General features: G+C 42.1%; 1 protein-coding gene across 2 annotated transcripts in view; it reads right to left on the bottom strand.

Annotated features, from left to right (window-relative positions):
* Positions 1 to 12,968, bottom strand: part of DCBLD2 (discoidin, CUB and LCCL domain containing 2) — a 50,340-nt gene extending 37,372 nt beyond the window's left edge. For both annotated transcript variants that reach the window (XM_041410971.1, XM_041410970.1), the window contains exon 1: positions 12,776 to 12,968. In XM_041410971.1, the coding sequence (XP_041266905.1) occupies positions 12,776 to 12,890 (115 nt within the window). In that variant the 5' untranslated portion in view covers positions 12,891 to 12,968. The remainder of the gene's footprint in view (positions 1 to 12,775) is intronic.
* Positions 12,969 to 15,288: the final 2,320 nt, after the last annotated feature.

Below are 15,288 nucleotides of genomic sequence, written 5' to 3'. Positions count from 1 at the left end.
TCACATGTCCTGGGGACCAAGTTCACAGCAAAGAGGAAAAATTCAGCTTGTCACCAAAACCTGTGTTAGAAACAAGGGCAACTCTTAAGCAGCTGACAGAAGAAGGCAGACTGGTGCCATCAGAAGAAGGATCCATCTCCTCTGCAGGCACCTCTGAATGCAGCCTGGATGAACGCTCCTGAAGGAGTTCGTATGACTCCTGGGCTATGGCACTCTGACGTCTGATGCAATCATGCAGATGGTTGAAAACAATTTCTTAGAGCCAAGTTCTTTACATCAACAAAATACAGGACTCAGACCAACACAAAGATACGAAATCCACAGGATTTTGATACTTGAAGAAAATGTGGAATTTAATAAAATGAAAGAATACTGAACATGCAGGAGTGGGTGCTAAGTTATTAATATCCACCAAAAAAAAAACAAAAAAAAACAAAAAAAAAAAAAAAAAAAAAACCCCAAAAAAACCAAAAAAAAAAAAAAAAAAAAAACCCAAAAAAAAAAATTAACTATACTTTGTAGTTGTTGAAGTCAGAGCTTTTCCCCCTGGAGAACAGTTGCTGTTAGTGACCGCTAAACTTGTTCTCACTATCAAAACATGTTTAAAATAATTTTTTAGACTAGTGAATATTTTCCCATTCCTGACTTGGAGAAGAGTGAATGATAAAGACATTAGACAGTTCAATATTATAACCTATAAAGCACAGCTGATGCATATCAAAACACGAACCTCAATTTTAACACATGGCACTGCCTTTTGAACAGATTCAATTTAACCAGTGGGTTTCCTGAGAAGAGTTTACATATATGAGCTATTATTTTCTGTATGTTTGTGACTAAATATTGGATGTAATTGAAACTTTTTTAACTAAACAAACCTATAAGAGTCATAGGTAAAAAAGGTTATTTTAAAACATTCATTTTAACTTCAAATATACAACTCTTTCTGATTCAATGCATTACTATATTTTCTCCTCTTCTGTTCAGCTCCTGTGCTCTGCATTTCCTTACTTTTTCTCAGCATACCACTAAAAGACACTGCATCTGCTTTTTGCTTTTCTCAGTGGACAAGAAAGCTTACACAAAGAACAAAAGAGTTCCATGAATAAGAAACACTGAGGAATTAAATCACAGAGACATCAAATTCCAAATAGCTTTTCCAAGTATTTTCAAATGCCCTTATTTGTGTCCTCCAAACCCACTGCTATTTCCAGCAAATTCCACAGAGTGATGTTCTTCAGGAAGGAATCTGTTCCACTGTCAGGATTAATTTTCTTAACAAGCCAGCAAGCACACAGTCCACTTTGATCTTAACGCCATTTACTTGCCTCAGTAACAGAAACTGGTTTGGGCATTTCATCCCACTACAGGTGTTTCACAACATGAAATACCCCACACTGCCATAAGCAAGGCCACAGCTCAATAAACACTTGAAGGCAGTTTAAATCAGCACAGCCACAGACAAAAGCAAGCCTTGTCTGTCTCTCACTTTTGGCCACATGCTCTCACACCCTTTCTGGTACTGGAGGCAAATATTTATGCAACCACATGGCCAACCAGAGCAGGGACTTAGCACAAAAATAGCTGTTGGTTTTAACCTAGATGAATCCCCAAATTTATTTGAGTATGCATATGCAGCAGTGCCTTCCTTGACAGAGGGTTAAGACAGCAGGGGAACACCAGCAACTGCTTCTTTCATCAGCACTGCCAACCCATGCTTGCATTTTAAACTATCTTGAATGCCAGCCAGAGAGGCAGAAACCATCCCAACCCTGAGAAGAGCAGTCACACAAGAGTGGTGCACTGGCTTGAGGAACAAGCTGGCTGCAGAGCGTGCCCCAACCCACTGCCACCACACAGTGCTGGGTTTCGTCAACCCAGCTCTCTGAGGCAGCCCTTGGTGCCACTGCCAATGGCAGGGCAAGGAGTAGAGGGCAGGTGGGATTATGACTCACTCAGCTTGGATTGATTTACCTGCTGTGGGGCACCCTTAGACAGTTAATGAAATTATGGGATGAGGTTTAACAAAGACAGGAACAGGACAAAAGCACAGTAAGCATTTTGCTTTTTAAAATGTTGGCAGCTCAGTGGGGTGACAGGAGAGGGTGAGAGGAGACAGAGGCTGATTCTTGTTCTTACAGCAAAAGTGCAAAATTTCATATGCCATTACAACAAAATTTTACTGTTTTCATTTACAATATGGGCCACGTGCTGGGCTAGTGATAATTAGCACTTTATTATTTTAATCTGTACATGCAGCTTTACAATCATTCCCTCTGGAACTCCAGTCATAGCTATCAGCCACTAAATTTTACACAAAAGAGTAACACTTAGGAATCCTAAATTTAGCAGCCAAAATATGATACCATTTTAAAATAATGATCTAAAATTATTAAGTTGCCAGAGCAGGTAAGACATGTACTTCCTGTGCTGTGATGTACTAACTGAACTGACTACTACTAAAAGAACAGAAGAGACATCAGCTGTGTAAGACTGTGCTGCAATGCTTTCACTTACTGATGCCAGGGAAACTATGTAAGTCCCCAGGGACAACTACGACTTGCTTAAATAGTATGCTGGCAAAAGGAGCCTACAAGGACAGGCTAGGCATGGTGAAAAGTGATTTACATGAGGAATCTGTGAGAGGACTGTATGCTCAGTGGTACATAATGCAGAGGTCCCTCTGATCTGCTGGCCAGACTGACTCACAGTGACACTCATACTCTGTGTCTTTGTTTGGCTGGCACATGCAGCTTGCCCACTTCCCAAGACACAGCATTTACTTTGCAATCTACACCAACATGTTCCTAAAAAGAAACACTGTTGTGCTTCAGTGCTTTAAGTGCTGATGAATAAATGAAAAATAACACACAGACGGTCAGGCAAAACACTATGACAATAAGCAATGGTCATGGTCAGAATGAGCTTCAAAATTCTTGGAAGTTCTCCAAACTCCTCCCCACACTAGGACTACATGAAATTTCACAAGCCTCACACATGTCAACTAAGAGGCAAAAAAGTTGTCCAATCATACCAATAATTCACATGCTAAATTAACACTACACTCAATACTTCCCCCTTCCTTTTCCAGTTAATAAATGAGACTGTACAGCCTAACCTGCAGATCCATGGTGGCAGCACCATCTGGGCTCTCAGGAGCTGCTGCCCCTTCCCTGCCCCAACCCACTGCCAGTGCTCAGTGTACCCTGTTGGGCTGCAGCCCAGTTCTCAGCCCAGCCTCCCATGCCAGCTGCCCTTTGCTAGGTGAAGGATGGGCATGGCCCACCAGCCAGTGAGCCTGAGCAATGCAGAGGATGCAAGGTAGGGACAGGGGGAGACAGCAGCAGCCACAGGTAAGAATAGTTTTTGGTACCATGGAATCAACAGAAGATGGCAGGGAGGAAGCTCCTGGTTTGGGTACCTGTGGAGACAGATGGGCATGCCAGCCCTCTCCCTTGGAGAGGTATCCCTTGAATGGGCTATGATAAGATCTTCTCAAACACTCCTGGATGAGAAATCCCTCCTGGTCATGGTGAGTTCCCAGCAGGCCTTGGAACCCATGTAGATTTGTTAGGACTGATTGGTTTTTTCCCCCTTTTACCACCCCCGCTCTTCCCCATAAAACCCCCAGTTTCTGCCCTGTTCAGGAGGGAGCTGCCATCACTGGCATCCATACAAGGATATCTCTGCGGAATAACCACACGGTGCTCCTGTCTCTTTGTCCCTGTGCTGGCCTGGGTACCCCTCACAAGGCAGAGCTGAAATCACTAAGAGCTGAAATTACTGCTAAGAGCTGAACTGCCTGCCCCTTGTTACCCTGCAGCTGAAGGACTGCAAACTCCTAGAAAGTTGTCTCTTGCGGGACCTCTGGCAAGGTTGCGGCGTCCAGGTTGAGCCATCAGACCCCTGACCGGCTGCCTCTACATGTACCTGAACAAAACAAAAAAACCCAACAAAAACAACAATAGAAAAAAAGATGTGTGGATGCTTAAAAAAAAAATCTGAAAACACAGTTGTCATTGAAAACCTCAGAACACAGTTGTCATTATTTGCACCCCACAGCTGCAACAAGAAGAGAGACTTTACACGTATTTGTAACCCTTTTTAAAGGTTATCGTCCAATTGATCAAACAGTCCCACTCCACATCTGTGCACCAGCAGTTCCTTCTCCCAGTGCAGGTGGCATACAGTATCATCTTTATTTCTAACATTTATTTTCTAATCTAATTTCAAAATTACAATGGGGACTATTTGGAGTTTCCCCATTTTGAATGACTTGGCTTCATTCTAGCATCATCTACTTTAATACACAATCTGTTCTAAAAGGCACTTCATTCCTAATTTTGCCCTGTAGATATTTCCTTAAAACAAAGATGTTGCCACACTTTTGACCCTGTATGAATACAACCAATAAAATAAGCATTGTGAATTACTGAATAACAAGATGATAAACTAGGAAGATGACAGTAAATTTCAATGTTTAAGTCACCATTTTTAAGTGCCAAATTTATCATAAAAAGTATAGCGAGAGCATGTAGAAAGTCAGTGTGTGAAGCTTCAGTAAAAACTGTGAACTTTAAGCTTGTCGATCAGATTTGCTGCATCTTCTTCGTAGCAAGAAGGAAATGATGCCTTGTGTAGCAGGACTGGAGAACTTGAAAACATCTCTTCAAAAATGAAGACATAAAGTAACAGAAATGCTTTATATGAAATTTTCAAATATACTTAGGAAAAAGACAAAAACTGATCATCACTAGTCTTAGTACACAAGTGTTCAAAAGCATTCAATTTAACGCATTCCTCTTTCTACCCTTGAGATGATGAGATATACTTTGCACACACAATTGCATAAAAACAGAATTTAACAGATAGTATGGTTTAGGGTTTCTTGGTTTATCACAAAACTCACAGATTTGCAAAAGAAAAATTAAGCACCAATGACTTCTTTCCACCACAATGAACAAGGCAAGATGTTTTTCTTCATATCTTAACCTTTCTGGAGCCAAGTTAAAATAACTTTTACTGGCTACAGTCTTGCTGAAGATACAGCAGCTGCCAGCTGTGAAACCCTGTGTGGTCCCGAAGGCAATCATACATGCACAACATACTCAGCACATATGCTATAGCTCTGTGGTGCACTATCAGAGGCTAAAACTCTCAACTCTGAGGAGTAACCACGCAAAATTGCACCACTGTAATTCATCTTGCCACTCAAGATACTGAGGATCTTCCACTTGCCTCATTCCTGTGAGGTTTCTCTCCAGAAAAACCTCCATGTTTACATGCAAGTAGCTATACAAGCGGTTTGTCTTGCCAAGTCTAATTAAAACACTTTACAAATCTTATTTTTGCATTTTTAATTTTATATCGGGGTGAAACTAAAGAGAGCTGTGGCACAACTGCTAAAACAGTTCAGTGTTATCCTTCAACATCGAAAGCAGCAACTGGGCACTGAAACAAGTACTCCTACTCCAAATTGCAAGAATTTGCAATTAAGAGACCTGAAAAGATTCCCTCTTCACAGTTAAGCAACATCTGAGGTCTTATGATGGCCCGATCTAAGTTTAGGAAAATCACAAATGGATCACTGAATAGGAGGAGAGAAGGGTACTTAGGAATGAAAAATAATTATCCTTTTGCAAATCTGGAATAATTTTATAGAACATTTATACACAAATCTTGATTAAATGTCAGGTCAAAATAAACAGTATTAGTTTGATGACTGACAGCATCACTCTGGAAAGCGTTTACACCATTCTCCTGTTTAGAAACCACAACAGAAGAATTACCTGCTCACAACCATTCTCAGAAGCACGTCAAACTTTAAAGTCCCCTTTTCCACCATTAGTAGTATTCACAAGGATGCATCAAATTTTTACCTCTGACAGCAATTAAAGTAAAAAAACCAAGAAAATCAGAGGGGTTGCTTTTAAGAAGTGGTTCTATCAGCAAAACCATTTTGGGAAAAAAAATTTAAAAAAGAATCCATGTGACCTCATGCACAATCCATTAAATTCCAGCAAGACTGACAATCCAAAGATGAGTAGCTGGCAAGAATTGTCATTCTGATAGATAATATTCCAATCCTAGATAACAAAACCTCTTCCTTGAGCTAAAAGCGTATTTAGAAAACTTGAACATCTGGGAGGAAGATTTAGAGGGGGGATTAACTAGTGAAGATGTGAAGTGGGAAGGGTTAAATGCTTTTTACCCATTCAAGGGCTGGTGTTCAGGTTTCTGGTTTTTTTGGTGTTTTTGTTTTTTTTTTCCCACACACTAGACAAAAAATGCATCAACCAGAAGCCATTTTCAAAATCTGTGAAAAAAAAAATAGTGACATCAAGTCACTATCAAATTTTCAAGTGTATTTTTTGTTTCAAATAACAAAGTGTTCAGTTATAAAGCAACAAGTTCAAGCAGACTATAAATAGCACAACTCAAACCGTTTGCCTCCACTAATGGATGGTAAAAGATGCAGTTTAGTAAAATTTGATATTTCATTACTGCATTAATGAACAAGCTTCACAGATAACAACCCACCATTCTGGGGTATATAAAAAAACCCCAGGACTGAAAATTCTATCTTAATACAAGTTACCACATGGCCTTCTACATCCGTATTACTCCTGCTCTCCCTCTCCATCTCCCCAAACTTCAGTTTAGTAACAAATTCACACTCTGTGCTTGGACAATGGTTTCAACTACACTGTCTTAATTAAAAGGATGCTGAATTTAGAGAAATTAATCTGAATGTTCCATAACATTTGATTTAGAGAAATTAATCTAACAGCAACTCAGTCAAAAAATGCAGAAGGGAAGGAAATAGTTTGACTACAAAACAAATTCCAGGTTTTCCCAAAGCGCAGGGTGCAGTTATAAAAGTGGGGGTGACAATCAACAGCTTTTTTAAAAGCCTTTCAAAATATGAATAAAATAACCAATATAGAAACATTTCACAATACACAGAGCAACATTTCCAACAAGGGTTGCATTTGAACTGCTGACTATCTGACCTATGAAAGCTGATGCATTCAAGGCAGCCCTTAACCAGCTGATGACTTAAACCACACAGAGCAGCAGTGATCACATTAAAAACCTAACACATCATTTCCCACAGCATAAAGCAGGTTGGCAGAATTGCAGAGAAATGAGACATTTCTTTTTCTCTTATAATAATAACGTAAGAAAACACTTCTGAAAACCTTGAAAGCTGAACATCTCCATACAGCAGCAGGAAAATAATTTTCATAAAGATTGCACTAACGTGCTAGAAGGTCACTGGCACACAGATGCACACAGTAACAGCATACAAGCTTCTAAAAGAACACTTACATTGCTTTTTTAACACCAGCTCAGATGATTGATTTGTATAGCCACAGACATATATATAAAATCAACATGCACTGTACTGCTTATATCCAAACTGCAGAACATTCTCATGAGCATGAGAGCTACAAAGGGTATTTACACAAAAGGGTGATTCCTTCATTCTTTACAGGAACGCACGAGGCTAGCACAAACTCACAACAGGCTCCCAGATGAGCTGGGCTGAACCAAGCCAATACTGGGAGGCACCCTCCCAGAAAGGATGCTCTGCAGAACACACAGGTGTACATTTTGCCCAACAGATTCACATATCCACTTCAAATAAGGCTCATTAACTGGAGGGGGAAAAATAATGTTGTTGAGATTCTTGTTTTGAAAAGCAAAGAATATCCATCCACTCTTGTTAGGTCTATACTTCCAGTACCAGCTCAATTCCCTTCAGGAACAGCATTCCTCCACAAAATTCTTTACAGCACTGTTCCTCCTCTCTAAATATATCTTCAAGGTACAATGCTGGGACGTTAAAAAGAGCATCAGAAAACCTGAAAAAGCCTTCTGTAACATTGAGCCCTGGTCTTGAAAAATTCTTCCATACTTCTCAACCCAGGGATGAAAAGGATTTGGCTCAGCAGTCCTGCCTAAATGGTACCAATCCCTGAATCCTCAAGCTGTACAACTGCATCTTCAAAACATTTTGCACTCTTAATTAAAACTGTGCCATTAAAAAAGCGAAACAGTTAGTTAGAGCACTGCCCTCCTCCTCATAAAATACTTAATCTGATGTTATTTTGAGGGACAATAAATCTCCCATGCAAAGATCTGAGGGTCTTTTTAATCAAAATAATTCCTTTTGGGTTTGGCTGTGGACCCCTTTCTTCCAGATGAGCCCAGCCAAGGACAATAGATACAAAGAGCAGTGAGACACCACCCAATCTAATTTAGCAAACTGGCACTTGTGTGCAAGGCAGCACACGGCAATTGCTCATGTGACAGACATGAGTGATTTCTGGCAGTGCTCTGTATTCACATGCCCAGAGCTCTCTGCAGCAGAAAAAGACACACCTGCAATGGGCTACCCCAGCAGCTGGAACCCTTGTCAGCCCCTGGCACAGCCAGAGATCATCTCTTCCAGGACTCTGAAGGAGAAGCTGCAGTCTCCCTCCATCTTGCTCAGCCGCTGGATATGCAGCTAGAGCCATCTTCTCTTTGCCTGATTGCTTCTCCCCGAACTACAGCTGACGGATCAGCACCTGCCCAGTTCTGGACTGGCCACAGCCAGAGCCACCATTGCCTACTCCCTGCGGGAGGGACAAGCAGAGGTGAGACCAGGAACACTGTGGAGAGGAGAGCACACTGAGGAACTGATGAGAAACAAGGAAAACACAAATGATTCACGAATACTGTGGCTGAGACCCTGAATACAAGGCCATGGAAAACCATTTCATGAGGCTCAATGTGCACAGGGACATTAGTTCTTTCACTTAAATTTTTCAGATGACGTTAACTCAGCACCAGACATTCAGAAATTATTTTTCTCAGCTACACTGCAGCAAACATTTTTAAGCTACAGTGGTGAATCAGGCTTGAGCATACAACAGCATCCTGATGGGCTGCTATTTGTTTAGAACAAAATGTGGGAGTCTCATTCAAAAACAAGCAACCAATGCTAATTTTTTTTTTTTAAACCTGCAAATAAATCTGCTTCAAGTCACTGGGGAATCAGCTTCAGAATAAAAGGTTCCTTTTAACTTTAGGCACTTTTTCCCAGTTTCCCAGGTACATTGGTATCCACTAGAAATCCCAACAGATGGCTACCAAATTAGTTTGTGTGGTAACAACGTTCTTACTCTACAGACCCTACAAGCTTCGTACCTTCAGAATTACTGACACATTATTCAGCTTCTACTTTGATGAAAGCTAAGCAATCATTCCTCCTCTAGCTGTGTTTTTCTAAATTTATTTAAAAAAAGGTTAATGAACAGACCATACCAAATTTATGTCAGTACCTAATAAGCTGCTAAGAATGCTGTTTCTCAAAATTGAATCCACTAAGATAAGAGCAGCAAGCTTAGCTGCTGGTTTGCTTTCATTCGCACCTGCTTAATTACACGAAAAACAAAAAAATACTCTAAGTATTTTTCAAATATCAATTTCCTTGCAATCAGGATCTAGAATCACTACACAACTGTTTCAAAAATCACAAGAGCTGACTTGCACAGCCATCAGCTAGACAGTCCCCAAGGCACAAGATTATGAAATGCAGCACATGGCGCTTCTGAAGGTGTCAGAGCTAATACAAAATGCTCAGTTTTTGAAGACAACAACACACTCAAGTTCAAGTCCTTGACCAAGGAATTCTGAATTACATACACTGAATGATTTTAAATATGATAGACTGAAAAAAATTTCACTTGAATCCTACAAGATAATACAGTGGACTATGTGAAAAACATATTCACCACAGCAATACCTGCACTTTTTCATTTCTCAGTTTTCTGCTGTCTGGAAGGAGAGGAGCACCACTTGACCAAATACTAAAACCAAGCTTCATGTTGACCAAAATAATGCTATTTTTAAATCAGTTCATACCAGTAAGGTGCTCTACAGAAAAGCATGTGAGAAATGAAAACTCTATCTTCAGAAAAAGATCTAAATACCATGTTTAATGTGAGGCTTAGAGCTGCTGAACAGTAGAAAAAAAAAGTAACAATTACTTAGTAACAGAGGATCAGCCTCTCTAAGGTAATGAATGAGGCTAGGTTCCTACATAGTATCACTAGCTGTACTTTTATAAAAGAGCTTAAAAGCAACTTTAATTGTAAAATTTCCCAAGTCTTGGTTACTTTCATTGTCAATCAAGATATTCTCTTAGAAGCCTGATCACATATTTAATGCCCTAATTGAGTAGTAACTTTGTACAGACTTTCAAGAGCTAGACAGCAGCTTCATTTCTATATGGGATTCCTTAGCCAAATTAGAATTATGCCAGCATTTAGAGATACAGGACACAGGCTCCCCAACTTTCTCTAGAATAAGATAAATGAAAATATTTTGGCAAGGGAACAGTCCCTCACAAGCAGAACTCTTCTTAGAAGCTCTAGCAGTTACTCATATTAAAGCATTGTATTCGACAATAGCAGAGTCCCTCACCTTACAACAAGCTCTGCTTTGTTAGCAAATAAAATGGTGCTTGTCAATAGAACGGTTCCCCTCCTGCTCAAAAGTGAAACTTCTGAGCTAACTTTAAGCATTAACTAGAGAAACACTGCTAATTGAAATGCTGGGTAGAAGGTCTTCGGCAGTTACCCGAAGTACAGAAAGATGAAGTTTGACACATACCTAAAAGCCTGCTGTCCTCACAAGCTCCTCTTCTTGCTGCATGGTCCCACTCCCTTTAACACACCCCTGACTACTCAGCGAGCCAGTTTGACTCAATCATATGCAGGTAAATTATGACTCTTCCCTACCCCCCCAGTTATTTCAGTCTTCTCCTAGAATAACAAACTCGGTCTGCTCACCAAAAGGTCACACAAGTGTCAGGTCACCACAAGCACGATGCTCCTACAGCATGAACTAACACCTTGCTGCTGCCTGTCTCATCCAGCAACTACCTTCAAAAGACAGGCTGTTAAAACAGCCCAATTTCCTCTCAAAAACAAATGGGTTCTTGTAGCAGGCCCAGGGCCTGCAAGGCCTCCTTGGCGGTCAGAAGCCTGAGCTAGGAAATGCCAAGTCATGATGACTGGGCCTTAGAAGCCCCTCTCTTCCGCCTTTGGACCCTGCTTATCTCTCTGTAAGCCTATAGGTCACTTTCCCCTGACCCTTACTATTGGACAGTTTCCAAAACCCCTGTCAGGTATATAAACCCCTAATTCTGCCTGGTTCGGCAGAAGAGCTGTCACTGAGACCCTTCGTGGAGATCCCCAATAAAGAATTCTTCTGAACCTCACACTTCGGAACCCACAGAAGAGGCCTCCTCCTCTCTCTCTCCCGGCGTCGGCTGTGGCACCAGCAAGCTAAAGAGCTGAAATCACAAAGAGCTGGTATCACTTGAGCTTGCTTAAGGTTGCCTGCGGCTGGGACCTGCTTGGGAACTCGGACGCTGTGCTGAGCACCACTGAGCTATCCTGGCCAAGGCAGCCCACCGGGCACATCCCGGCTGGAAGCCGCCTCAATAGGTTCTTCTCCAGCTCCATTATACATTACAAGAAAACAAACCTAACTGTGTCAAATGCTTATAAGCATTTGTTTTGTAGGTGTATAGGAACATAAATGCAATTAGCTGGAAATAAGAGGAAAAGGTCCACACAACTACCTTGCTCTATGGATGCAACACTGAGTTTCTCCCATTCAATTAATTAATTTTAATTAATTGTTTAATTTAGATGCATAAACAGTAAAGTGCATATAGTTGCTATTTCCTTTGTGCATTTAAATGCAGCATTTCTGAAATTCAACCATATTTCCATCTGTGAGATAGAAAAAGTTATGTGACAAAACAGTTTCTGAGGAGATCAGTTTCTGAAACGATGCAAGACCAATGCAAGGAGCAAGTGGAATTGAAAACCACAAAATTAATCTTCCCAAACCCAGAAGTGAGTTTCAAGGTGCTGTCAAAACACTCACTCCCACCACTTTGTCCCAAGCACATGATCAAAGTGACAGTCACAGTGGCATCCTCTGATCTTCTGCCATGAAGTGACCAAACTGTGCCTTGTAATTTTCACAGTGCTAAAGCCTGCTCATTAATTCCACCCGAGGAGGAGTGGAATTTCGTCGATTTCTCTTAAAAAAAAAAACCCAAATCAAACCAAAAATCAAAACCAACCAAACAAAAAACAAAACCCGCAAACAAACAAAACAAACAAAAATCCCAAAACCCAACAACGCCAACTACTCTGTCTGTCACACGTTCCGGATTCTCACCCCTATTTTTTTAGTCACTTTGCATACTCTCGGGCGAGTGTAAGTTTATTTTCACAGCAAGCAGAATCTCCCCTTTATCCGCCTCTTGGCTCGCACCGAACACTTCACAGCCTGCAGGAGGGGGCCTGTCACCCGCGGGCCGGGCATGCCAAACCCCACTCAGCCCCTGCCCTGCCCCTGTGCCCCGGGTTGCCTCCACAGCCACGGCTCCCCGCCGAGCCGCGGTCGAGCCCCGCCCGAGTGAAGCCCTCCGGCCGCCAGCTCCCCGTGGGAGTGCGGGAGCGGGCAGGAAAAAAATGTTCCTTGTTTAGTTTTTTGGTTTGTTTTGGTTTTGGTTTGTTTTTTTCTTTTTCCAAAACAGGGCTCTTCTCTCGCCCTTTGTGGGTCAGGCAGGGGAAAGGTTCGGCGTGAAGGGCCACATGCCGAGGGGCGCCCCCTCCCAGCAGCAGAGCCCCGGAGGGTTGGTTTCCCTCCCCCGGCCGCTGGGGCTACGGGGCTCGCCCACCGCCGCTCTCGCACCCACCTTTCTGCGCCACGGTGCCCCGCAGCAGCAGCAGCAGCAGAAGGAGGAGGCTGGGGCAGAGCAGCGAGGCCGCCCGCCGGGTCCCCGGGGGGAGCGACCGCCCCGGGCTCACCATGCCCCGCGGCGTGGCCGGCGCGCCCGGCGGTCCCAAGGCATCGCGGGCTGCCGGGCGGCCGCGCCGGGCCGCGTCGGCCGCTGCTCCGGCGCGGTCCCGCCGAGCCTGGGGCCCCCGCCGCTCCCGAGCCGCGCCCCGCCCTCCACGAGCCGCGCCCTCCGGCAGCCTGCGCGGGGCTCACGGCTCCAGACCGAGTCCCCGGGACCCAGCGCCTGAATTCCCGCTCTGTTCCACCTCTGACCTCCTCTGCGAGCTAGCTATGAATATTTCACTTTTTTGAGGTTTTTTTTTCCCCTCTCAAAGTAGAGATTAAGACAAAATTTCTGGGAAAAACCCAAACAAAAGTCCTTGGAAACACGAGAATTGCTGTTGTTAATAGAAAGGATAATCTGGTGTTATAGTGCTCCACACGCAGATGTGAATTCAGCCCTAAATGGGAGGGCTTGGCTATGAGGTCCCAAGGCATTGCAGCTTTAGCCCATGTCCCCCGGCTTTTGAACATGCACCACGCGTGACTGGAGAGCTCGAGTGGTTGCACTGTAAAACTTGTCTTTAGGAAGAAATTGTTCTCCACTTCTCCCAAACAGCTCTATCTAACACATACTGTTTCCTGGCCAGGAGTGTCCAGTGCTAGCCCCACCAAATGGTAGGAAAACAAAATGGTAGGAAAAAAAAGATAGAGCCTGTCTTACCCAATCCACAGAGTTGCTTGAAGAAGTATTTAGATTATGTTTAGTAATTGTTTTAACATTACTATTCCTTATTAAGATGCTGAAAACGGAACTATGTCCAAGTCTATGCCTATAGCTTATTTAGGGCTTCGTATAAGGGCTATTATAGCCTGTTGACGAAGAAACGTGAAGGGCATTACCTCTCCTTCCTTGACCATATCATCCATACCACTTGTGCCAAGTCACAGAAGATTCCAGAACAGATTTGGATGCTCAGACTAAAGACAGCAGCATTTTGTTACATGTTTTTTTTGTTTGGCCAGTACTTGTGCCACAGCTGCTAGAAGGTGGCTTCTCATATAATTAGGCAATGATAATTATGAGCATTTTAGAACATTTCATATTTTTCCCCCTTTGAAACCTTTTAATGACATGGCAAGAGACCCCAATGAAAGCAAAGTCAAGGAAGTGTATTACAGATTAATCTTTTAAAAGTCATCTTGTAAGACGTAATAGCACCAAGATATCCTGCAACACACAATGGAAGGTGAATCAAAAACAATTTACATATGTCACTTTGTCTTCCATTCACCAGACACAGAAGTTCATGTCATAGGTCCTGTGAAGCAGTTATATCACTACAATAACATCCGTTCTGTACTACAGGGACCACATTCCTAAGATCACCAGTCATTGATGGTATTTGCTGTGTACTGGAAAAAATCACTCCTTGAATAATTTATGGTTTAGTGGTGTCATGCATTAAGAGGAGCATCTGAACATCCTACGTGTAATTCAGTAACAGTTTCTGGTGGACCTGACAGAGGTTTCCTCCTGTCTTGTGTTCTGCTGTCAAGGTATTTTGTGAACTTGATTTAACTATTCTAAATTTAGGCCAAATTTGCCTAATCTGTCTTGGAAATTTATCCCAAAGTTACATTCCCTGACCACAAATGGTTTTTGTGGACTCTAGCTTACATATTTTGCAAAGGGAGCACCACCATCCTGACAGAAGCAATGGCAAACTATTAAAGGTTATACATCTTAAAAGACTCAAAGATTTATAGAATCTACAGAGCCCAAGGATTACCAATGCAACTGTTTGAAAGACTTGTCTTAATGCACGGTTTTCCTGTAATAGAGCAAACTGAAGAATTAGATAAATCCAGATGGTAACTACAGCTTTCAGAATCTTCCTTCTGAGAAGATTCCATCACAAAATGAATTTAGGTACACCAGCTGCAGAGTACTGCATATTTCGGTCTGTGAGAGCTCCCAGGCAGCTCCTCTGGGGCAAAAAATTGTGTGAGAAAGACTCAGTTTTAGTTTGTGACTTAGAACTGTCACTGTTGTCAAATCAAAATGGATACAAAATAAAAATGTTGTGGGAAGCAAACATATATATTATATATATATATATATATATATGTGTATATATATATATGTATAATAACATATGATACCAATCTCATAAGGCAAATTTCCAATATCTCTTATGAAATCAGCACAAATACTGGTTTTTAATATGGTAAGACAGAAGACCAAACCAACTCCTTAGTGCTGATAGAGGAATGATTAGCCAACTAAGCATTTCTGTAATACTTCCTTCCCATTGTGAGTAACTTCTAGAGATAACTGAAACTATGATCTCCATCTGGTTCTCTCATTTCCCTTGAGAAACTTCTGAGTTTCTCAGAGAGCTGTGGTGGGCTCCTTTCCCACCACAG

Source organism: Onychostruthus taczanowskii, unplaced genomic scaffold (assembly GCF_017590055.1).
Source record: "Onychostruthus taczanowskii isolate IOZ18803 unplaced genomic scaffold, ASM1759005v1 scaffold34, whole genome shotgun sequence".
Lineage (NCBI taxonomy): Eukaryota > Metazoa > Chordata > Aves > Passeriformes > Passeridae > Onychostruthus > Onychostruthus taczanowskii.
This window is presented reverse-complemented; position numbering and strand designations above follow the sequence as displayed.